The sequence below is a fragment of the Vipera ursinii genome, assembly GCF_947247035.1.
Source record: "Vipera ursinii genome assembly, chromosome: 1".
Taxonomy (NCBI): Eukaryota; Metazoa; Chordata; class Lepidosauria; order Squamata; family Viperidae; genus Vipera; species Vipera ursinii.
The window spans coordinates 297862236-297888887 of NC_139512.1; the positions used below are offsets into that span (position 1 = coordinate 297862236).

The window sequence follows — 26652 nt, forward strand, 5'->3', positions numbered from 1 at the left end:
GGCCGAGGCACGCTCGGCCCGGGCTCCCGGTCCCACTTCCCGGCCGGCTTCCCGCCCTGCCCCTCATGGAGCTGGACTGGGCGTGCAGCCTCTCGATGTGGCTGCTTTTCCTGGGCAGCCTGGCGGTGCGGCTCCTGCGCTCGGACCTGTTGCTGAGCCGGCAGCTGCTGCTGTGCATGGGGCTGCTGGCCGTCCTGCAGGCGCTGGGCCATCCTGCCACTGCCCCTCAGCGCTGCGCTCACGGCGGCTGCCTGCTGGCTCGTCTCGGCCAGCACCGCCTGGCGGAAGCGCACCCCCATGGGGGGGAGAGCAGTGCTGGTGACAGGTGAGTCCGGCGGGCACGAGGCCCTCCCCTCGGGCAGCGGCAGGACGGCCCAGCACCTGCAGGATGGCCAGCAGCCCCATGCGCAGCAGCTGCCGCCGGCTCAGCAACAGGTTCCGAGCGCAGGAGCCGTACCGCCAGGCTGCCCAGGAAAAGCAGCCGCACCGAGAGGCTGCACGCCCAGTCCAGCTCCATGAGGGGCAGGGCAGGAAGCCGGCCGGGAAGAGGGACCGGGAGCCTGGGCCGAGTGCGCCTCGGCCGACGGTGAGAGGGAAGCAGCACATGAAAAAGAGGCTGCGGGCGGAGCTGCCCCGCCCTGCGCCGAATGGGAGAAGTTCAAGGCCTGGGGGGGAAGCAGGAGGGGCGCTGGCCGTGGCGGGGTGGCGGCTGCCCTCCGGCGCTGCCTGCTGCCCGGGAAACGCTGCGCCTCGGGGGCCGGCAGAAGCACAGGAGCAGCGGGAGGGCCGGCGGGGCTAGTCGGGCCTTCGCCTCCTCTGCGACGGACAAGAGCTGACAGGCAGCGCCGCCTTCGCATGGGGAGAGCCGCCCGACGCTCCCGCCCAGCCGTGTCCCGGAGCCGCGCCAGAGATAGCTCGGTTGCGCGGGGCGGCCCGGCTTTGCAAGAACGGGGATGCTCGACTGATTTGGTTTTTTTTCCAGCGTATAAGATGACCCGGCATATAAGACGAACCCCCAACTTTTGAGAAGATTTTCATGGGTTTAAAAAGTCGTCTTATACGCCGGAAAATATGGTAGTGGTGGCAACATTGAGACAATAAGAAAAACATTTATTTCTGTGTAATCTCAGAAATGTTATCCATTATTGCAGATGTACAGTATATGGGGGACTCATTCACCATGTGACCAAATCTATTGCTTACACAATCAGTTGGGCCAATGTATATCTATGTAATAAATTGTGAATAATGTACCGTATTTTCCGGCGTATAAGACGACTGGGCGTATAAGACGACCCCCGACTTTTGAGAAGATTTTCATGGGTTAAAAAGTCATCTTATATGCCGGAAAATATGGTAATGTGAAATATATGATTTAACATCTGTAGTCACTAAATGATAATTTCTCATAGTTCCTATAATTGCTTTCTATTTGTAACGGTACTAACTATCCAGTCTACTGATTAGTAATTTTCATCAAATAATTGAGGGAGCACTTTTTAACTGTAGCTGGAACAATAGTAAAAAAAGGTTATATTTTGGCTTTACTAAACTTTCAAAAGTGAACTAATGCTGACAACCAGAAATTTCCAGCTAGAAAAAGAAGTTTGAAAGGGATATTCAATAAAAAATATAGAAACACATAGAGACAACCATTATAAAACCAATGTATAAGAAAAAAAAACAAATCATGGAATACTGATATTTATATTATATAGCAGTAACTTATCTATGTATAATTAACACTTAAAGTGAGTTTGCTTTAAACCAACTTAAATTCTATATTTAATTTTAAACCTTTTATCCATTTGAATTATATAAAAGTTACCAAATTTCCAGCAAGAGAGCACATTAATTTTACAGGAAATAAGGAGAGATTAAAAAGAAAATGCATGCTTGTCTGTGCCACACAGGTATGCATTAAACAAACTTTAATTGCTTACTGACTTTCTGCATTTTATTAAACAGTCTTTCATCAGCAATATCACCATTTCAATATTCATAGCCAGTAACAGTGGGAAGGAAGCATATTTTATTTGTATATTATTAGCCATATTTTCTTATCATAGGAATGGATTGATTAGAAAGGTGAGGTAGGAGGAAATTCGAATCTGTGGTGGGTCTTATTACAGGTGGGGATGAGACAGCATACAGGGCGGAGGTACAAAAACTATCCATATGGTGTAGTAACAACAACTTGCACCTGAACATCGGCAAGACGAAAGAGATGGTGCTAGACTTCCGGAGAAAAAAGGAGGAACCTGCCCCACTTTACATCGGGGAGGACTGTGTGGAGAGAGTTTCCTCCTTTAAATTTCTGGGAGTCTACCTCTGTGAAGACCTGACCTGGAAAGTTAATACAACCCAGGTGGCTAGAAAGGCCCAACAGAGGCTTCACTTTCTCAGGGTCTTGCGGAAGAACAGGGTAGAACAACGGCTAATGACCCTCTTTTACCAGTCTACTATAGAGAGCGTCCTCTCGTATGGTATTGTGGTTTGGTATGCTGGTCTGACAGCCGCAGATAGGAAAGCATTACAGAGGGTGGTGAGCACAGCACAAGACATTGTGGGCTGTCCCCTGACACCACTGGATGACATCATCAGGGCTCGTTGCCTTGGAAGAGTGAGGAAAATTCTCAGGGATGACTCACACCCTGGACGGTATCTCTTTACTCTTCTACCATCGGGGCGGAGATATAGGAGTATAGCCAGCCACACCAACAGGCTGACAAACAGCTTTTATCCGTGGGCTGTTAGGCTTTTGAAGGGGAAATCATTTTTATAAACTTTATGTAGAATTGACTTGCGAGGCCGGTGTGTGGTGCAATTAGTTCACATGGTGTAATAAGATGGAGGTTTGTTGTCACTGTGAGTTGTGGGGTGGGAGCACGAAGGGAGGCTCAGCTAATCTCAATGTATACATGGCTGTACTTTGACAATAAAGGTTCATTAATTCATTAATTCAATTGCACATGTCCATGATAGCACCACAGGAACATCTCACTACATTAATGATCAACATCTCATTGAGGAAGAGCCAAGAACTACATGGCCTTTTTTCTATAAGAAATTACATATTTTGAGTATTCTCTAATACTTGATATCCCAGTAAGAAGTGTCCAAGAATTTAAGGCAATGTAGGCTTCATTTCTGTGGATTTTTCTGTGTTTGCATTTCTCTCTGTACTTCTGGGCTTCATTCTATCTACTAACATGTTGTCTTGTTATGCTATAACTGAAAATATCACTGTTAAAATCTTACTGATCTGTTAATGTGCATGTTACATTCATCTGATACTGATTGGTTTGCAGGAATGTTTGTAAAAGCAATATGTATGATGCCAAGTCTGTAAAACTGAAACATTTTAGGACACAGGCAGCAATACAGAAACCTCGTAACATATAATCCAAACTTCCTTTGCATTTCTCTCTAGTACTTCTGGGCTTCATTCTATCTACTAACATGATGTTTTATTATACTATAACTGAAGATGTTACTGAAGTGCTTCCAGCTTTAAGATTTCCAATCTAAATGCTTTTTTAAGGAGAAAGCATTTTAAAGGTGATCAGATAATTATAAGGGACTCTGCGTAAGTGCTACTTATAATCTCATTTAACAAAGGAAGCTTTGCATTGAATAAAATTTCACAACATTGCAAGCCTTCCAGATTGTTTTTCTGTTGACTCATTCTCTATGCATTTCTTCTTTCCTTCCCCCCCCCCCCCGCAGGTGTGCCAATGCTGTTTGTAATCCTCTGGGGAATTGTCAAGTACCTTTATGAAGATGAGGGGTTGGTTCTATTCTGATTCTTAACTAATTCATGTGAAGGTTATGTTTTGTGGAAGGGGTGAAGTTGCATACTTTTCTTGGTTATAATTGCTTTGGCAATGGCTAGTGTATTGACATCTTGTGCATTTGCTCCACTTGTCATTTGATTAGTGTAAAAGCTTCTCATTACATTTTATTCAAACAAATAAGCACAAGCTTTTGCTGTTCAGCATCTTCTGCATGCCTAAATATACATCTGGCTGGAAAAGTATACTGTTTTATGTATCCTGCCCTTCATCGTGACTCATCACACTTGGAAAGCCTGTCTTTAAACTTGTATTTCTAGAGGCAGCCAATATGCCTGGCTTGTTTAATAAAAATTTCCAATTCTGACATTAATCTCTGTAATGGGAAAATGTACATTTTGAGGATCAAGAGTTGTGATTTTGTTGAAATTACACTAATGAGAGATCAAACAGTAGTCTAGTCTAGTCTATAGTGTAGTGATTTATCCACAGAAAAGAGATAAAATTTGACACACAAAACAACATTTAGCTGAATTTAAGTGGAAATCAGGCTGATTCATGAGGATTGGGCTATCCATAGCTTCTGGTTGTTGATTCTGGTTTCAGGATAGAACATGGTACTGTACTATATTAATTGACCGGGACAACAGCAAGAAAATACTATTGCACAAATGCTTTATTGGTGAGTTTCTAATGGATTTATGCTTTTGGTGAAACAATTACTGTATATAGCTCCTTTCAGCCCTCATAAAAATCCCATACAGGTAGTCCTTATTTACAACCTTTTATTTAGTGACTGTTCAGAGTTACAGCGGCACTAAAAAAGTGACTTATGACCATTTTTCACACTTGTGATTACTGCAGCATCTCCATGCTCATGTGATCAAAATTTGGCTGTTTGGTCATTGGTTCACGTTTATGACTGTGGCAGTGTCCTGGGGTCTTGTGATCACCTTTTGCGACCTTCTGACAAGCAAAGACAATGGGGAAGCCAGATTCACTTAACAACCATGTTACTAACTTATTAGCTGCAGTGATTCATTTAACAACTGTGGCAAGCAAGTTCATAAAATGGGCCAAAATTCACTTAACAACAAATTTGGGCTCAATTATGGTTATAAGTCAAGGACTGCCTGTTCACAAAAACACAAATTTGGTTAATAAAACTACCATTTAAAATACATCTTTACTGGTAACTGTTTTTTTTTTAAAAAAAAACCTGGTTAAAACTGTTAAACCCTGGTGAAAAAAAATAGTGCTAACTTTTCTGTCCTCCCACCTATCAAAGTTATTCAGACATTCAGATAAATTGTTTTGAGCTTCACTTTTCGTACTTACACTTTTACTTATTTGCATGAATTGCTTTGATTTGTATGCTGCAAAATCCGCATTCGCTCACAATGGTTTACATACATCAACCATTCCAGAATATTTTAATTTAATTTAATTTAATAATTTGATTTCTATACCGCCCTTCTCCCGAAGGACTCAGGGCGGTGAACAGGGCAATACACAATAAAAATATTATACAAAAATTAAAAAGCCATTAAACATTATGCCCTTAAAATTAATACATATTACAATTAAAACTATTTATAAAACCCAACCCCATCCCATCAGACCAGGCCAGCTTGTTCGAAAAAGAAAATTTTGAGATTGCGCCGGAAGGAGCGAAGGTCGGGGGCCATCCGGAGCTCAACCGGTAAGCTGTTCCAAAGGTCTGGCGCGCCCACAGAGAACGCTTTCCCCCTGGGGGTCACCAATCAGCATTCTTTGATCGGTACAATGCTTCACTTTTCCCATGATGATAAATCTCCAGTGACAAGTCTAAGAGCCTTGGTGGAGCAGTGGGCTAATGCCTCCTTAAGTAACACCAGCTGCCTGCAATTAGTGCAGGTTCGCATCCCACCAGGCTCAAGGTTGACTCAGCCTTCCATCCTTCCGAGGTAAGTAAAATGAGGACCCAGATTGTTGGGGGCAATTAAGCTGACTTTGTAATAATGCCGCTTGGGCCCCCCGAAAAGCCCTAATAAGCAGGCATATACATAGAATGAAGGCTACTGCTAAGCTTGTAAGCCGCCCTGAGTCTTCGGAGAAGGGCGGTATATAAATGGAATTAAAATAAATAACATAAATAACATAAAAATAATGCAGAGGGACGCCCTTTCCAGTAACCTGTTTCTAAACTAATCAGGGGTTTATAGGTAACCTTGACATTGAATTGGCTTTGGAAATATTTATTTATTTAGTGTATGGCAGGCTTTGGAAATAAATATTAAGCCAGTGGGTATGAAATAGATGGGGAGTAATAATGATCCCAAAAGTGGAGACTAAAGCATTCTCGCTACTGCATTTTGTTCCAAGTTTATTTTTATTTCCCAGTTGGTTGATTGACCATCACTGCTTCTGCCTTGTCTAGATTAAATCTCAATTCTCATAGCCTCTGTTCAATTTATTCCTGCCCGCATACTAGTGAATGGTCACTGTGGAAACTGAACCAGTGAACCTTTAATCTGATTCTGTAAAGTCTTTAGTCTGATAAAGTATGTTTGCCCACATCTGTAGTAATAAGCGATGCTTCCTGTGGATTGCAAAAAGCTTCAACAGTAGATTGTTATTGTTTTAAAGTGTTGTCCTGCAGAATAGGTGCTAGTCTCAGTAGGGAGCTGATTTTTTTCTTTCATTTGATTTACTAAAACTTATTTATAAAAATATACAACACTCTTTTAGCTGTGGGTGTCCACTTGATGAAACAAGCTATGCTATACATGCATACACGATAAATATATTTTTGTGCCTTTGCTTTATCATTTATGACTAGAATGAATTTGGGGGAAATTCAGGATGTGTGTGTTGAATAAGTATTGTATTTTTCTCTTATTTAGCTGTCATTTACTCACTAGTTATAAATGATTTAATACACCTATTCAGTAACACATTTGATCGGATATAAAATTGACAACAAGGCACAACCTGAACTTATGCATTGTCCCACGGCAGCAAGTAAACAGATCAGCGTCAATAAATGCTGAATTAGTTGACTTGCTTAAAGCATTTATTGTAAATAGAAAAGGTATGTAATATTAAAAGCAGACTGATAAAACGAACTCCTTACATCTCTTCAATTGATTTGAACCCTAGAGATAACAAATGTATGCCAAAGTTAGTTTGGCATAATCCAGTCCTAGAAGCATGATCTACATAGAGGTTCATCCTTGGCATTGATTTAGAGAATGTATACAGGTGAAACTCGAAAAATTAGAATATCGTGCAAAAGTTCATTTATTTCAGTAATGCAACTTAAAAGGGGAAACTAATATATGAGATAGACTCATTACATGCAAAGCAAGATAGTTCAAGCCGTGATTTGTCATAATTGTGATGATTATGGCTTACAGCTCCTGAAAACCCCAAATCCACAATCTCAGTAAATTAGAATATTGTGAAAAGGTGCAATATTCTAGGCTCAAAGTGTCCCACTCTAATCAGCTAATTAAGCCATAACACCTGCAAAGGGTTCCTGAGCCTTTAAAGGGTCTCTCAGTCTTGTTCAGTAGGAATCACAGTCATGGGGAAGACTGCTGACCTGACAGTTGTGCAGAAAACCATCATTGACACTTTCCATAAGGAGGGAAAGCCTCAAAAGGTAATTGCAAAAGAAGTTGGATGTTCCCAAAGTGCTGTATCAAAGCATATTAATAGAAAGCTATGTGGAAGGGAAAAGTGTGGAAGGAAAAGGTGCACAAGCAGCAGGGATGACCGCAGCTTGGAGAGGATTGTCAGGAAAAAGCCATTCAAAAGTGTGCTGTACCGTTATGGGATTTATATAGTGGTATTATGAAATACCAGACGGGGAGTGTGCTGCCACCACGTGGCTGGGTGGAGAAATCACAATGTGGGCAGTCAGACCCTCCTACTATATGATGTATTTCCTTTCCCCTCCCCTTTCTGGGATGGACTTCCTCCTCCCTCTTCCCTAGTGAGCCATGCTTCATTAGCAGAAAACATGGCGTCCCAATATGCAGACCCTGGGAGCATTATCATCTTCTAACCTTGGAGACACCTCGGGAATATCTTGGAAATACTGTACAACGTCATCTGAATTGCAATAAAGGTATTTCTATATAAAAGGTTTAAACTTTACGAGTTTAAACTTTCTGGAGAGACCTGTTAAAGTTAATTATATCTGCTTACACAGACCATAGAAGTCTTACAAGAGATAATTAAAGCACAACATCGTCGTTCCAGAATAAAAAGTGTTGGGGACTTTCACAAAGAGTGGACTGAGGCTGGAGTCAGTGCATCAAGAGCCACCACACACAGACGGATCCTGGACATGGGCTTCAAATGTCGTATTCCTCTTGTCAAGCCGCTCCTGAACAACAAACAACATCAGAAGCGTCTTACCTGGGCTAAAGAAAAACAGACCTGGTCTGTTGCTCAGTGGTCCAAAGTCCTCTTTTCTGATGAGAGGAACTTTTGCATCTCATTTGGAAACCAAGGACCCAGAGTCTGGAGGAAAAATGGAGAGGCACACACTGCAAGATGCTTGAAGTCCAGTGTGAAGTTTCCACAGTCTGTGTTGATTTGGGGAGCCATGTCATCTGCTGGTGTTGGTCCACTGTGCTTCATTAAGTCCAGGGTCAACGCAGCCGTCTACCAGGAGATTTTGGAGCACTTCATGCTTCCTTCCGCAGACAAGCTTTATGGGGATGCTGACTTCATTTTCCAGCAGGACTTGGCACCTGCCCACACTACCAAAAGCACCAAAACCTGGTTCAATGACCATGGGATTACTGTGCTTGATTGGTCAGCAAATTCGCCTAACCTGAACCCCATAGAGAATCTATGGGGCATTGTCAAGAGAAAGATGAGAAACATGAGACCGAACAATGCAGAAGAGCTGAAGGTCGCTATTGAAGCATCCTGGTCTTCCATAACACCTCAGCAGTGCCACAGGCTGATAGCTTCCATGCCACGCCGCATTGAGGCAGTAATTGTTGCAAAAGGGGCCCAAACCAAGTACTGAGTACATATGCATGCTTATACTTTTCAGAGGTCCGATATTGTTTTATGTACACTCCTTGTTTTATTGATTGTGTGTAATATTCTAATTTTCTGAGATTGTGGATTTGGGGTTTTCATGAGCTGTACGCCATAATCATCACAATTATGACAAATCATGGCTTGAGCTATTTTGCTTTGCATGTAATGAGTCTATCTCATATATTAGTTTCCCCTTTTAAGTTGCATTACTGAAATAAATGAACTTTTGCACAATATTCTAATTTTTGGAGTTTCACCTGTACATTTTCCCCTTAATCGCTTTTTTGTTTTGAGAAAATATAAAGGTATCTTCCCCAACACTAGCATACATGCCAAGAAAACACCTGTTGATAAAGAGTGTACCTGAAGAGAGAAAGGAAATACCTCTGACCATGTCTGTAATTCTCCACATCATATGGTTTTGCTTTTGATTGAGGGATTAAGATATTAACCCATAAATTATTGGTTAAATTATTGGTTTCTTCATTAAGTGAAGAAAAAAATGCACATAGTATCTTCTTTTGCAATTCCACTGCTTTGCTGACTACACCACTGCTTGCATGAAAAAGACAGTATCACATTCCTGTTGTTATTCAGCAATATCAACTTGATATATTGGAACTAGATACAATAGAATTTGTTGCTCCTGCAGACTTATTTCACACATGATGAGAACATTTAATGAAGCTAGAGTGCAACAGACTGTATACTTTAGTATTCACTTAGTTGGAGCCCACTGGAAATGATTATGGTGAAGCAAAACCTGTACTGTTATTCTGGTCTCCTTTCAGCCATAGTGTATTCATTCATTTTATAGAATAATAATAATAATAATAATAATAATAATAATAATAATAATAATAATAATAATAATAATAATAATAATAATAATTTTATTTGTATACCGCCTTTCTCCCGAAGGACTCAGGGCGGTGAACAGGGCAATACATGTTAAAAAACAAGAATACAAAAGTTAAAAAAGATTAAACAAGATGCCCAAAAACTATAACAATAAGTTAAAATACATAAAAACAATAAAACCCAAACCCATCACCCATCAGGCCAGGCCGGCTTGTTCGAACAGGTAGGTCTTTAGATCGCGCCAGAAGGAGCGAAGGTCAGGCGCCATCCGGAGCTCAACCGGAAGATGGTTCCATAAATCCAGCGCGCCCACAGAGAACGCCCTCCCCCTGGGGGCCACCAGTCAACATTCTTTGACCGGTGGCACCCTGAGGAGGCCCTCTCTGTGGGAGCGCACTGGGTGGAGGGAAGTTGATGCCGGCCGCAGGTGCTCCCTGAGGTATTCTGGACCCATGCCATGAAGGACTTTGTAGGTCATTACCAGCACCTTGAATCTCACCTGGAAGACAACTGGGAGCCAATGCAGCTTGCAGAGCAGGGGTGTAACATGGGAGTATCGGGAGACTCCCAACACAACTCTCGCGGCTGCATTCTTTACCAGTTGGAGCCTCCGAGTAGTCCTCAAGGGCAGCCCCATGTAGAGAGCGTTGCAGTAGTCCAAACGAGAGGTCACGAGCGTGTGAGTGACCGTACGCAAGGCATCCCAGTCTAGATAGGGCTGCAACTGGCGCACCAGGTGAACCTGGGCGAAGGCCCCCCTAGTCACATTTACTATATGGTCTTCTAAAGAAAGTGTGTAGAACAAATTCCTACTATTAGATTTTCACACTGGCCAATTGATATGTATCAGCTGAGTATTGTTCACTTCCCTTTTGTGCTTCTTGTTTTAATCGTTCTCTCTAATCAAAAGTTTCCCTTCTTGGGTCAACATTTCAGTTTTTATGTGGCTGAAAAATAATGCAATGATTTTAGCAGTATTCTTGTGATCTGTTAATATGCATGTTAAGCTCACCTGATCCTGATTGGTTTGCAGGAATGTTTGTAAGATCAATATGTATAAAGCCAAGTCTGCAAAAACTGAAACATTTTAGGGCACAGGGAGCAATACAGTACCCTAAGGTATAATCCAAACTTTCTTATGTTTATGTACTAGCACAGTTACATGCTCTGTCTGGACGCTAGATGACAAGTCAGCATCCATACAAAAGTTTCACTTACTATTACACTTTACTGGATCCAGCAAAAGGTTAATCCATTTAGAAATAGTCCTGTAAAATACATTGGTGCACCTTTTATTTTACTTTTTTCCCCTATATTGCAGTAGCATGGTATAAACAAAGTATGTGGTTCATATAGAAATGCATACATTAGTAAAATTATATATATAAATAATTACAATTATATACATTATAATTTAGAAATTTATAATTTATAAAATTATTTATAAATGTATATAAATTATATACACACACCTATATTTGCAAAACTGCAAAAATGGAAATTTGAATATAAAATGTATTTGAGGAAATAATCATGAAAATACAGATTTCTTCTGGACAGATTCTCAAATGAAAAGTTAGGAGGGAATAAATGGCAATAAATTTAAAGTCTGGTTTCTATTTCATAAACTTATTTTATAAAAAATGAAAAATGCTAACACGTTATGAGTGTTTACCTAATGTCTACAACAACATTCCCGGGAAGCAGTTGGGTTGAGAGAGAATGACTGACTCAAAGTCACCAATGAGTTCCATGATGAAGTGGCTCTCTTATATAGGGGTAAGAAAGAGATTCTTCTAGATTTTGGGGGTGTTGCAAATGTGAAATAGTCTTGTTGCATCTGTTGCTCTGTGCGTAAATGATGAAACTACAAGTTTCATTTAAAAGCCTTTGTGAAATCCTACACTTTCAACTGTCTGAGTAAGCTGTACAGAAAGTACAGTTTTTATTATTATTAATATTAATACAAGATTTGTGTGTGTGTCATAATTTTCAGATATTTCTAATGTTTTCTGAATTTCTTCTCTAAAACCCAGATTACAGTAATTTTTCAGTTTTCTGTTTCTAGGCACCCAGAAGACTTAAAAGCATAGCAGATATTTGTCAGTCTAAAAATGTGTTTGAAGTGTTTAATATATTCAATTGCTTGGCTTTTATGTTATTTTTAAAAAGACTTACAACTTCTGTTAAACACATTATCAAATCAGTGAAACTCAAGGAGTATGGCTATTTACCTAAAATCTTACAAAGATACTGTATTTGTAAAATTGTAAAATATACTTGGGGCTTTCCTTTCTGTAAAGGATAGAAATGGCTGCTAAAAGTCATAATAGTCTTCATAAGTATAATAAATTATTCCAAGTTATAAAATGAGCTTGTCATTTGCCTTTGAAGGATAATGAAAAATAAATAATGTTCAGTCTGCAGTGATCCCAGCAACTGATAATTCTCCTTGTGCGTGGAAGTGAAAATCAATAGTTTTAAACAAAGATCAGACTTTGAGCTATGTATCATATGTCAGCAGCCATTTGGCATGATATTTTCAGCACAGGAATAGGAAGTTTCAAGAAGTGCATTTGTTCCTTAAAGTGTTCTCCAAATGCTCATGAAAGAGAGTGGCCAACAACCTTAAAGGAAGCAGGAGTATTTCCTTTCCTTAAGAGCTTTTCTGAATATCCATAGGTGTTTGACAATTATGAACCAGTATGCAACCTTCCCTATTTCAAAAATTAATTTCAGCATGATGGGATTAATTTAATGTAGGAGAAGGAGTGGCAGAACCTGGGGGCAAAGTTAAAAGGGGGGTCAGCCTAAAATCCCTATGTAGCCACAAGCAAACTAAGTGCAACCTCCCTTGAATTCTGTTGACCCTTATTTAACTCAAAGCAGGTGCTAACCATTAATTGAGAATAGTCCTGTGCATAGGTGTGAGTAGCAATAAATCAGTTTAATTGGACCTTCACATGTAGACCACATCTTTTCTATTTGACATTTAGTGACATGGGAAATATTCTTATTTGAGAAGTTATAAGGATTCTAGGCTACAGTTGGCTTCTGTATATTGATTTGGATCCTATAGAAATGTCTTTGTGATGAAGAATGGTTGCAGGATTTGAGTATGTCTAGCCCAGAGGAAAAAAAACTAGGGGTGACATGATATATCAGTAGTCCAGTATTTGAGGGGTTGCCACAAAGAAGAGGAGATCAACTTATTTTCCAAATCACAAGAAACAATGAATGGAAAGTAATCAAGGGGAGAAGCAATCCGGAATTGAGGAGAAACTTCCTAACAGTGAGGAAAATTAACCAGTGGAACAGCTTGCCTTCAGAAGTTTTGGGTGCTTCATCACTGGAGGTCATTAAGAAGAGACTGGACAGCCACTAGTTTGAGATGGTATAGGGTCTCCTGCTTGAGCAGGGGGTTGGACTAGAAGGCCTCCAAGGTCCCTTCCAGCTCTATTTTGATGAGGGTGAAACGTCTTCAAGGAAAAACAAAGACCAGTTCCCTTTTGAAAAAGCACCTTTTTCAATGTTTTGTTCTAGGGAATTTTAAATCCTATGTAAAAAATCTATTCTGGAAAATTTACAAATTTTCAGATGGGAATGATAGTAATAGCAATAGCATTTAGACTTACACATTGCCCCATAGCACTTTATAGCACTCTGTGTGGTTTACAGTATAAACATTATTTGCATGTTACCCCCAACAATCTGGGTCCTCATTTTACCAACCTCGGAAGGATGGAAGGCTGAGTCAACCTTGAGCCCTGTCAGGATCGAACTCCAGGCAGTGGGCAGAATTGGTGGCTGTGGGTAGGTTTAAGGAAGAAAGGAAGGGAATCTAATGTTTTCCTGAGTCTTATTTACAAATATTGGTTAATACATTATTTGTTACATTGTGCCAAATCTATACAGAAATGTGAACACAAACATTGTACAACTAATTACATCCATTTCCTCATATTCCAGAAAGATTAGAAAACATCAGGTTATTCCTCCCCTCTACCCCCCAAAAGGTGGGGGAAATATATGTGAATTGTGCCTGCAACTTGTCAATATCCCCTAGTGGGACTGGTGATGTAAAGAGGTATATCAAGCATGAAACAAGCACAAGTCAAAAGAGTTTAAATCATCCTGAGTACTAATAAGCTTTCAGTCAACAATCCAGTGATAGAGCGAGTACTGAATGCAGAAGTACAGCTTTGTATTGTGGTATAATTTGCTGTTTGTGGTGAATGACAGTTTGAGTAAATTGGTAGGCAGTTAGTTGTCACTCACTAATGGACTTTTTGTTTGGTTTGTCTTGGTGAAAAAATTGCTTCCAAGTGCCAAATATCACTTCAGATCCAGTTACAATAGTGTTTTGCTATTGTATGTGTCTCTTTTGAGGGTGAGGGGTGGAGTTGGGGGTAGAAGAAATTAAATAAAAGATTGCATTGCACTATGAATAAAGTAAGTACACACTTTTGATTGCTACCTGTTGGCTGGTATATTTTAAACTTGGACATAAGCTTTAAAAAGAATCAAAGGCTTTGAGTTTAGTTATTTGCCCTTTTCAAACACTTATTTTTCTGGCATTTTAATTGTATTGTAATACAGTAAGTCCTTGGCCACAATTGAGACCAAAATTTCCATTGCTAAAAAAAGACAGTCCCACTTTATTCCTTTATTGCTATGTGAATTAATGCAGTTGTTTAGTTAATAACACAGTTAAGTGGATCTGGATTCCCTATTGACTTTGCTTGTCAGAAGGTCTCAAAAGGTAATCACATGACCCCAGGATTCTGCAACCATCAAAAATATATGCCAATTGCAAAGTGTCCAAATGCCACAACGGGCATAAGTATGAAAAACAGTCATAAGTCACTTGTTCAGTGCCGTTGTAACTTTGAATGGTCACTAAATCAATGGCTGTAAGTTGAGAACTACCTATAGGTAGGAAATGTGTAGGATTGCACATTTGTATACATTGTTCTGTACCAGCCTGCTACCGGCCTTGCAGAAAAGGCAACCCCTTTACAGACGGCAAAAGGCTGGAATACGTCTGCCAAATTTATTACAAAAACAAACAAAACATGAAACAAGATACCGGAGCTTTGAAACACTATCGGAGCGGTTGCTTTCAGCAAACCAGCCCTCCCCCAAACATTCCCTTTATAAAGAGTTCAGGGCGTGGCCTCTCTTTGCCTCCTTCCGAGAAGTCCCACAGCCTTCCTCTGCTTGCTCCTACTTGACTGCCTCCTGCGTCGGGCGTCCTTGAACAGGGCCAGCTGTGGGTCATCTTCATCCACACTATCAGGCTCACACAGCTGGGTCTCCACCAAGTAGGAGGGGCCTGGCTGGGGGCTCTGCGGAGCCTCAAAGCCATCATCAGCAAGTTCTTCAACACCCCCCTCCTCCCCCTCATCTGAGTCATCCAACCCAACTGCCGAACCCACAGGCTGACCCTGAATCACAACATACATTTAAAAGCAGCTAAATCTTTAGCAGGCCCTAAGAAACCAGTTAGCACACTGGAGAGTTCCACTACTTAATTTCTTCCATTATGCTAGAAACTCTAAGATTGTTCTAGTATACTGAAACCACAAACGTTTAAGAAAATACAAACCTTTTTGTCAGCATGCTTATTTATCCAACATCCAATGTTATTACCTACAGGGTTGTTTTTTTTTTAGTTAACTTATATACCTAAAGTGAAATTCTGTTAAAAAAAATCACACCTCAGAGAAATATTATTTATTAATTACATTGTTCCTGTACTTTATTGCCCAAAATATCACTGAAATTCAACTAGCTTAAGTAAATATTCAGTATGTGTGACACTAAAGCACCTCTAATAGTGGGTCCATTAGACAGCTAGATTTCTGAAATAAAAGTATGTCTCCATTTTTCTCCATCTTGCTTTCAGGATATTATTTTTAACTTCACATCCATGTCTGCAGAATTAAACAAGTAGTGCCTTGTGAATGATGTATAAATGCACAGTGAGATAACAGCATCCATTCCTACCTCTTCTATACCTATCATCTACAATGATGTGTAAATGATACATGACCAAACTGTTGTATAAGCAAGCATTTGCCATGTATATTGAGAATCTCAAGATTGACTTATGTTCATTACAGGGTTTTATAAAGGACAAGATAATTAGGGATATAATTGAAGTAAGAATGAAAAAGTCTCCCACTTTTATAGGAGGCAATTTAACCCTAAATCACAAAATAGTAAATGTTATACCTCTATACTATAAATTGTAATTGTATATATTGTTTGTCTTTGAATAATGTTCAATCTCTTCATGATAATACAGTCAATTATAAATGCTTTTCTCAAAGCCATTGCTTTGAAGTGATTTGATAGATAAACTGAAAGGAATTGTTTAAGGAGGAAAAATGTCCAAAGAAGGATCTGTTGAAAATATAACTTTGCAGGAATGTATGTATGTGCACACTCAAATTGGTTTGAACAGGGTTTCTCTGAAAGTCTGAACAGATCAGACAGTTGTCCTGCCAGCTGCAAGAACAAAATTTTCTGCAAACCAAAACACTTTTTTCCCCATGATCAATCAAAACCCTAAACATTTGGTATATCTTTTATTTTGAGGATAGAAATGTGACTGTCTACTCTGCCTTATAACCCAGAGGTCCCCAACCTTTCCAGGCTCGCAGATCAGAGGGAAGCAGATCAGTTTCAAAATTGGTGCACGTACGCACACTGGCGCGGCACTAGTGTCCCCAGTTGCACATGTGCTGATGCATGTGCATGCGTGAATGACTGCACAGCCCCTGTGGCAGCTAGCAGCCCCATTCATGCATGCGCAAACAGGCCATGGACACCCGCCCCGCACTAGCATCCCTGTTTGCACCCACGCACATGTGCAAATGGGGCCGCAGGCCATAGCGTGAGTGGGGGCAGAAATGCGTGCCCACGTATGCATGCACTGGCTAGCCATTTCTGCAACCTGCTGGCCAAAAGCCTGCAACCCGGTCCCAGGCTGAGGCCCATAGGTTGGGGACCCTTGTTATAACATGTTTTCTAATTTCTAATGAAATAGCAATAGCACATAGACTTATATACTGCTTCACAGTGCTTTGCAACCCTCTCTAAGCAGTTTAGAGAGTCAGCATATTATCCTCAACATCCTCATTTTACCGACCTTGGAAGGATGGAAGGCTGAGTTAACCTTGAGCCGGTGAGAATCGAACTGCTGGCAGCCGGCAGTTAGCAGAAGTAGCCTGTAGTACTGCATTCTAACCACTGCGCCACCACTTGTATTAATTACTGTTAGTTGTTAACATCTAACAGAGAGCTTGAGAGCACCCATTTTGCATCAATGAGCTAGATTAATTGAAATTGTTTCTAAGATTCATCTGTGCTATGTATCTGCATTAAGTAGCAACTATTATGCTTTTCTATGTTTGGAGCAGAAATGTGGGATAATTACATTATTATCTCCTTGCACTGATCCTTGTCCCATTTTTTATTATTCCAGCTGTTGGAATAAGAATCTGAACATGAACTACTGGCTGATCATCAGGCTGCCTATTATGGTTGCTATTGGGGTAAGTGATAGGAAATACTTGCAGTAGTAACATGGATTATGGGCAGCATGTGTAAAGGGATAAAAATGCTGGCAGTGTAGCTGTCTCTTCATTAGTAAAATAATTTTATAGGAGCTTCATTAATTGTTTTCTTTCCCCTAACATTCAATGCATAAATGATGCATGACAGTTTTTTAACCAGTCTATCTATAAAAATGAATTTGGGAATTGCTTTTTTCTGTGTTCCAATAAATAAGTAATTGAATGTCCATCAAATTCTTAATCTAGTTGTGGCTAAACTCCTTTTTCTTAACAAGGAGTCTTCCCTGGTATGCATACTGGACTCTGTGCTAAACAGAAAAGCTGTTGGCAAGAATCCCCAATAGGCCTGTTTTAATTTTATAATATTAATAATAATAAAGTAGATAAAATGCATAATAAAGAAGCCATAATAATTAAGGCATCGGTTAAAATATCAATTTATAATTGGCATATGTGTTTAAAATTTCATTTGAAGTGTGTTAACTAGAATATATAATGATGTATTCATTCGTGATATTTCATATGATGAGCATAATTTTGGAGTGAGTTGTCTGGCAACATAATCTTAAAATGAATATTATTAGAGCCCTGGTGGGCCAGTGGTTAGAATGCAGTACTGCAGGCTTCTTCAGCTGACTCCTGGCTGCCAGCAGTTTGGCAGTTCGAGTCTCACCGGCTCAACAACTCAGCCTTCCATCCTCCCGAGGTCAGTAAAATGAGGACCCACATTGTTGAGAGCAATATGTAGACACTGCAAAAACCATTTAGAGAAGGCTGTAAGGCACTGTGAAGCGGTATATACATCTAAGTGCTAGTGCAAAGTGCTATATTAACAGAGATATGCTGCTCAGTTCTACAATCTGCTTTGTAATTCCTTTTTGTTTTATTCAGGTGAACTTCCTGATCTTTATCAGGGTTATTTGCATTATAATTTCTAAGCTGCAAGCAAATCTGTTGCGTAAAAGTGACATAAAATGCAGGTAAGTTCATTTGTCAGCAAAAATATTATCAGGGTTCCCCCCCCCCCATAAGCAAAATGCTTATGATAATTGATCATAAGGAAAAATGCTTATGACAACTGAGAAAAGTGCAGATTATCTAGTAAGAAGAAACAAAATTGTGCCATTTACCAATAACAATTTAAGTACAGATAAATGTTGAATTGTGGCAGACAGTATAGTACATCTGTCAAATTCCTTTTTTTAGGGAGAGGGAAATTAACTTTTTATAGTTTTATATTGAAATCTGTTTTAGGAGTGTTTTGGAGTATTGTATATGCTCCTCAATAAATCATTTACTTTGAAGATTTTCCTGTCACCCCTATTTCAAGCTGTGGGTTTCTTTTTTATGTCGGTTTCAAGTTATTTATTGTGGAAAAATTCTGATTTATCAGGCATTTTAAAGTACTAGTTTTGGTATTGTCTGGAGTAGAAATGTATTGATAAGTTTGTATCAATGTTTATATTTGATACTGATATTTAATGTTGCTTGGCATACCAAATATATGTCAGCAATAAGTATCATTTCAGCAAATATGCTACATCCACAAATACCCTTTTGCAGTACAAGTTTAACCAAATATTCCTTTAATTCTCTACCTAGACACATAATATTTTAAAGTACAATTTTACAAAGCCACTCATATTTTATCAACTAAGTGTATTTTTATAACTGGAATAGTTTATGGGGAAATCAATCCTGTCCTCTAGGTCAAAAACATTTTTTACCTGTGTACGTGTTGGGGTTTCTCTTTTTGTGGGAAAGGGAGAGATATATTTCAGATATATATTGCAAATCATTAGGGACTACCACTGAATACCTGCTGCAAATTTTGATGCATAATGCAACAAGGCTTCCCTTCTGAGCTTAGAAGAATACAGAAGCCATAAATATTTTTGTGCCAGCTTTATTGTTTCCAAATTGTTGCTTAAGCTAATTCAACAGGTTGCCTTTGAGCCTTGAAGCCCTGGAAGCTAGACCTACTCATTTCCCCAGAAGTTGAGACCCTAGAGCACGGGTGTCGAACTTGCCACGTCATGTGACATGTTGCGATGTATCACGACTCTTTTTGCATTGCCAACAATGGGGTGGACGTGGCTTCGGTATGATGAAACCGGCCCACGGGCCGGCAGTTTGACACCTCTGTCCTAGAGACAAGAGACCCATTTGTTTTGTGGTATAGCTTTCCAAAAAGAGTGGTTAAACTTGTTTTATTCCAGTGAATTTTTTTTCTTTTAGATGAACCTTTTGCTTCTGTTTGTTAACCTGTTTGGCTGATCTTCCCAGATTGGCCAAATCTACACTGACTCTGATCCCACTTCTGGGTACACATGAGATCATCTTTGCTTTTGTTACTGATGAGCACGCCAAAGGGACACTGCGGTTTGTGAAGCTCTTTTTTGAACTCTCCTCTTCTTCTTTTCAGGTAGGACCTACATACTCTATTCAGTGTGAAATTTTGTAATCAGGATTTCAAGATTTTTCTTTTTTTAAGGCTGTTTCTAATGGTGTCAGCGCCAGTCTGTGCTAGGATTGTTGTGCTCTAGAAACTGAGTGGATGAATGTCTTCACTTTGGTTAGAATTTGATACACCTACTATGAAGTACATCTAGATGACTGTAGAGTACTCAGAGTACATCTAGATGAGAAATCATAATTTCCTTTTTCACTAGATTAAAAAGCAAGGTTCCCTTTAATTTCATTGTAGGCATGTTTTGCCCAGCCATTAGGTTTGTCAACTGTCCAGAATTTTGAGTGCTCATCAGAACTGAAGAATAGGAAACAAACAAACAAAAAAACTGCCAAGCCATTTCATCATTTTTGCAGCTGACTCAGCAAATGCAGGACATGCATGCTTGTCTCAAGGTTGGAATTGAACAAAGGAATCCATCAGTTTTACATGACAGCTCAGTGGTCAGTTGGAGATACTTGCTTAATAAGGCACACTTGGATATATCACCCCCCTTGACCAAATGGTTTTCTTTGTGATACAGAATACAGAAGAGATCACCTGGTGTCTTACTTTCTGCTTTTATTCTGCTGCTGTTATATACAGATAGGAGTGTGGGTAGCCTGTCTTTTAGGACTGACCATATTAATATTTCACAGGATTATTTCTAATGGCTCTGGAAAAGACTGCTTTTTATACAGCTATATAAATACTTGTTTTTGCTCTATAGTATCTCTCGGGGCTTTGCTTTTTATCTAATTCATCTAGTTTTATCTGAGTTAAATGCTTTGAGGTTTCTAATGATACATGTCAAGCTATATTTTTGCTAGGTGAACTGAATGCTCTGAATAGGCACAGGGTCTATGTGGAAGTGTGCTAACTGCAAGCTGACAGGCTGAAAATAATCTACATAATTTTTCAAGAGATGTGACTTGCACTATTTGCAGAGTATTTGTAGAGGGACATCAGGTTGATGAACTGCAATCCCAGCCTGTCTGGTTGAGGAAGACTGTGTTAGCAACACACTGCTCCTAATTCTTGAGAAATTTCCTTGTAGTGAATATGCATCTGATTTAATCTGTTAGTGCTGCTATTTTTACATTGAATGAATCAGTCACTATCTGACTATCAGTTGTCATTTTTCCCCCCAAAAGGGCAATGAACCAAGTTGCTAATGAAATGAATTAACCTGACATTCTGTAGGAGCTTTTCTTCCTGGTCTTGAGTCAGCAAGGCACTATTCAGTCAAATGAAATCTTCTTCCACTTTCTCATGCTGCAGAAAAAAGCAGAATTAGATATAGTCTGTTTCCTCATTAGTTTTGCTGGTGAAGCTTAATTCAAGGATGTGTGGTTTTTCTAACTGCTATTTTGTTATCTTTGCTTTTCAGGGACTTTTGGTGGCAATTCTCTACTGTTTTAACAATACTGAGGTGAGAGGCATAGAAAGTTGCTTAATTCCACACTATTAAGTTTTGATTGCTTCTATCAATAACATATTTAAAAGAAACTAAAATCACATTTATCTACCAAATGATGGCTATTTTGGATCAAAATCATTTATAGCTTTTATTTAAAAAGGACTTTAATCTTCAAAATGGCTAGCTAAATTTGACATCTGGTGAGTTTTACCTTTTTTGGATTTAAACAGAGGCATAAGTCTCTGGAGGAGCTCTGGGTGGTATACAAGATACAATTAGTAAAAAGCAAAAAAGAAGGGGCATTTTGATTTAAGAAAGTTTTAAACAGATTGGGAGAGCTTTATTTATCTAGTAAAGAGAATTCCATGATAAATCCTTGTATCAATTTCCATAATAACTAACTTTTGCCTGGGCTCAAAAGCTAAGAAGAATCAGGCCTGGTTAATACTTAGATGGGAGATTGCTATCTAATTGCCTACTAGACAATGAAAAATCAGAAAACAAAATGAAAAAAGAAATTTGTCATACTGTTACAAATTATAAAATAGATAATGCTGTAACAAGTAGCAAAACTTCATATCCTCTTTAAAATCATTATACTCATCACACAAAAAGGATCTATTCTTTTAAATCTTGTAGCTGTTATCATACATCATTCAGTAGATAGCCTTCAACATTTAAAATGGTTGTTTCTAAAAACAAGTAAATTTCATTGAACTTTGAACACAATAGTAGGTCTACATAACTTAGAGAACAGTGAATTACCACAAATGAAGTAATCATAATTTTGGAATGTTTGAATCTACTGTTCATAATAAAATGAATCTTGAAAGACTGGAACAGATGTTATAGATTTCCATTCAAGGGAAAACATGAATGGAAATATCTTTGGACAGATGTTTGATCATATTTTGTTCTCATTCATTTGTTTTCTTCAGTCCATTCAGCTTTCAGTTCCAATTCTTTTTAACAAGTAATTACACTTGAATTACTCAGTTCTTGTTCTGGTAAAATACCAGAATCTGTATAAAATTTGAGCTTGAATGTTTATCTCTGGTGTAAAATTTGACATGAGAATAGTTGTCTCTAGCAAAGTCGTAGTACTTTTAACCAGTATAGACAGTTATTCTATAGACAGTTATTTTGCCAAATAAATCTCCATATAACTAGATTTCATGCATGGTTACAAGGATTTCGATTCTGAGAGTCCTGGAATTTTGAATTAAAGTGCTACTGAGAATTAAAATCTGAATTTTTAAGAAATGCTTCCACTTTAAAACATGTAATAAAGCATTTAATTACAGCTCTACTAAATTCTTTAAACATTTTTACCAAGCACATTCTACAGTATTATGAGGACAAATCTATTTCCAATTTGAAAAGCAAAAGGAAGACCATAAGTGACTCATCTTGAACCTATTTCTTACTCATAGTTTTCTTTTTAGCTCTTCTTTCACCAAAGTTTTCCCAGTTTTGATATGCTACTGCTTACAAGGGATAAGTTTAAATATATGGGATGCTCAACCATCCTCATAGTTGCAGGCCTGGTTTGTTTTTGATATTTGATCTACTTCCAGAGGCTTAGGGTAGGCATGCAAATGGGTAAACCATAATGGAAAGCATTATATTCAGATATTTTTTCTACTTTAGGTTAAACATTGGAACTTTCAGGTTTTAAGGTGTTTCTGATTTATGGATGTGGAAAAATAATGGTAGTGTAAATATGCACACTGCTGTCATAATATAATAGGCCACTCTACATTATTTCTATAAAAATCAAAAGTACCACATTATGTAAAGAGACATGATAAAACTGAACTTCCTGTAAAAAGACATGAGCCTAGATTCTAGAACCTAGAAATAACCTCACGGTGGTATTTTTCAAATTTTAAAATAATTATTTGCTTTGCCAATTTTCCCTCCCTCTTCTTTCCTTAAAAACTGACATAGGTCATAGTTTTGTTGTTGTAATTGGTTTTCTTTCCCCATTGCAATATTTATTTCCTATTATGACCTTGGAGTTCATTCACAGATCACTAGATTGTTAGCATGGTGAAATGGCTCAGAACATATTTTATACATTTAGATTTTAACTCTTATACAACAATATGCTTTCTTAAATTACAGTCATGGATGAAGGCTGGAGAAATTACATTAAACTTTAACCTAGCAGAAAAAATGGAAAAACTATATGCTCAATTGTAAAAACATGTGATTGCAGTATAGAAGTACATTGATGCATTTTGTTCCTTAATTGTTATCATAAAGACCTTTGAGGAGACATTATTTGGATATTTCATCCAAATAATGTGCCATTTCATAAAGTATTGCCTATCCGTAATTAAATAATGGTGGCTCTCTTATACAATATTGTAAGCAATGAGGAGTAATTTGTACCAATATTTCCATCATATCTGAGTGAATTGAAATAGTCCTTTTCATTTGTTGATTAAAATCAAATGAACAGTAGAATAAATACTACCTAGATTGAGTTTTTATTTTCACATACCAAACTTGATATTCAACTATTTCAGTCACCATAAATTTAAACTAGATTCAAAACCAACTTACTTAATGAAATACAAAATGTCACTCGGCTGTGTTTTAGTTAAAATACTTATGGTGCCTTGAAAGATGTTGGAGATTCTGGTAAATGTTTGCTCTTCCTCAGTTACACTATTCATCCATTCTGCTTGGGGGAAGGAGAAACGTATGGTAGACATGCAAGGTTCAATCCTGTGTTGTCCTCTCTGAAGCCAAAACTGCTGTTAATACAGATTGTGTTGAGGTAGATGGTTATTTCATCAACAGTAATTGCTCTTGCGATATTTTGTATTGTAACTTGCATAATTTCTGTGACTGGTCATGCTATAGGCACAGGTGTCAAACTCACGATGTCATGTGACGTGTCACAACGTATCATGACTTTTTTCCCATTGCCGGCAATGGAGTGAGCACGGTTTTGGCGTGACGCATCCAGCCCACAGGCCAGCAGTTTGACACCCCTGCTATAGGGACTTCTCATAGCGAATTGCTCATCCTTAGAGTATAAAAGTTGCATGTATACAACATACATAAATCCCATACTTAACTAGTCACAATTGTATTTGGTAATTGTTTTATTTATTATTTTTATTTTATTTTAATTCCATTTATATCCCACCCTTCTTCGAAGTCTCAGGGCGGCTTACAAACTTAGCAGTAGCCTTCATTCTATGTATATGCTTGCTTATTAGGGCTTTCACACACACACACCCAAGCGGCATTATTACAAAGTCAGCTTAATTGCCCCCAACAATCTGGGTCCTCATTTTACCTACCTCGGAAGGACGGAAGGCTGAGTCAACCTTATATTTCAATACTGTGAAAATTTACTCAGTAAGTCCCTCTGGAGTTCAGCCTGACCTCATGGAAAAAAACCTGCATTTTTAACCAAGTCTTTAAAACAATTGAAATTATGCTCTTTAACACTATCTATACAAGAGGTTGGACTTGCTGCAATTACATTGGGAACATTGAATGCCAGAAAAGAGTTCTTGAAAAAACTATAAGCAAACATATCAGATTTTGTAGAGTCATGCTCAGTCCAATTTTAGCTAGAACAGCTCTGTCTGCAGCAAAGGTCTTCAATAAATCTTATATCCTGTGTTGTGTTTATATATTTTTATCTATAGGGTTTGAAGAAACTGTTGCCATTAGTATTAAAAAACAACCTATATGAGATGTCTTGGAACAATAAAACTACATTAAAACCTTGCTAAGGATGCTAACTTTACACTCATATCAGGTGGCCAAATATCTTCAATTCATACAAATGCACAAAACATTTATTTGATAGGTTATTTTGTCATCTTAGTGTTTCTTTTCCCTGGCAATGAATTGCTGTACCAAGCTCTGTTTTCCTACTGTAAAGTTAATTAAACACCATAATAAAGATATTTGATTTGATTAGTTTTAATTATCTAAAACATTGTATGATTTTTTTTAGCTCTGTAACAAAAGTGCAGCAGTACTAGATCATTTGTGCTTAGAGTGTAAGCCGCCCTGAGTCTTCGGAGAAGGGCGGGATATAAATGGGATTAAAATAAATAAATAAATAAATATGTTGTCCTCTTTCCCTTTGATTCCTTATGGAAGGTTCGGACAGAATTCCAGAAAAGCTGGGAACGATGGAGATTGGAACACTTCTATGTCCAAAGAGACAACAGTATGAAGCCACTTAAATATCCAGCCAACAGCATTAGTAGTGGAGGTACAGTCGGAACCACAGTCTACGCTGCTACTTGTCAAGCTACTACATTCAGCTAAGATGCAAAGGAAATGGCCCCTCTGACCAGAATTGTAGGAGATAAAATTGAACACTCAGCCAGACTGTTAGAGTCTTCAGAAAATTTTACCTTCAGTTGTTCATTGCTGCAGGCAGCTGAATAAGCTTTTAAAATAAAGCTTATATTATGGCTAATATAATCAGTGCATTTGAGGGTAGAAGTCACCATCAAAGTAAGTTTAAACAGTTTTTCCCCAATTAATACCAGAGGCCTCCAGGTGTCCAAAGCCTAAACCCTGTGTTGATGCGGTTACAAAGCATGAGGTTAATAACCTATTAGAACAGGAAGACAATTTGAAGCATTGATTAAATTATAAGAATGCCTCTGATTCATGCAGACAAGAAAGATCAGCCGTTGAGAAAGATAAGGCTAACCACAGCCATGGTTAGGAAAAAGCAGTTTTAGTCTACATAATCTTCGTATACATTTCAGAACTTTCCCATTGGCAGCTTTATTAAACAAAAAAGAAGCCATTTTGAGCTCAATCCAGAACAGGAAGTTTCTCTACATAGCAACACTTTTGTAGAGGAAATATCTTTTACAATACTTGGGTTGTCATAAGCTTTTCACAAAAGAGCATAGCATGCCCATTATAGTTAAAAAAATGTGGGCCAGTGCTTTTTGTCATTAATGCTAATGAAAACATGTTCTCTGCAATCCTGAGACAATAATGTTTAATTTAAAAAAAAAACATTTGAAATGCAAGTCTAGTAAATGCTTTTTTAAAATAAGTAGATCCAATGGCATTGGGAATCTTTACTTTCTTGCTACCTGGAAAGACCTGAACATTCCAACTCTTGTTCCAGTGTCAGAAGTATTGAATGTAATATGTTGCTTTTTGTTGCATGGTTTCAGACTTGTTGGTTTTTTTGGTCTAAAGAAATATATACTTGGGTCTAGTATTACGTAGCCTTTTATGCCTTAGCTTTTGCATAGTCCTTCACTGCTTCAGAAAGCTGCATAAATGCTAGTATGAACCAAAGTAATTGGTAGCTTATTGTTGTGTATGTATTTTTAAGTGTATTATGTTACTATCCCTGTAAGAATGGAGACAGAAATGTTATATTTTATTATGCTATTATTTATTATGTGTAAAAACTGTATTTTTGTGCTCGAAAATTTTGGTCATAAACATTCAGCACATTATAGTTATATGTGACCATAGCTCTTT

At 38.4% G+C, this 26652-nt stretch overlaps 1 protein-coding gene across 1 annotated transcript in view; it reads left to right on the forward strand.

The window, feature by feature from the left end:
* Positions 1–25514, forward strand: part of GLP1R (glucagon like peptide 1 receptor) — a gene marked incomplete at its 5' end in the record, with an annotated part of 114460 nt that extends 88946 nt beyond the window's left edge. Inside the window, 6 exons of the mRNA XM_083349632.1 lie at positions 3730–3790; positions 17194–17263; positions 18176–18264; positions 19571–19709; positions 21124–21165; positions 25291–25514. Of these exons, the coding sequence (XP_083205758.1) occupies positions 3730–3790; positions 17194–17263; positions 18176–18264; positions 19571–19709; positions 21124–21165; positions 25291–25461 (572 nt within the window). The 3' untranslated portion in view covers positions 25462–25514. The remainder of the gene's footprint in view (positions 1–3729; positions 3791–17193; positions 17264–18175; positions 18265–19570; positions 19710–21123; positions 21166–25290) is intronic.
* Between the last annotated feature and the right edge of the window lie 1138 nt (positions 25515–26652).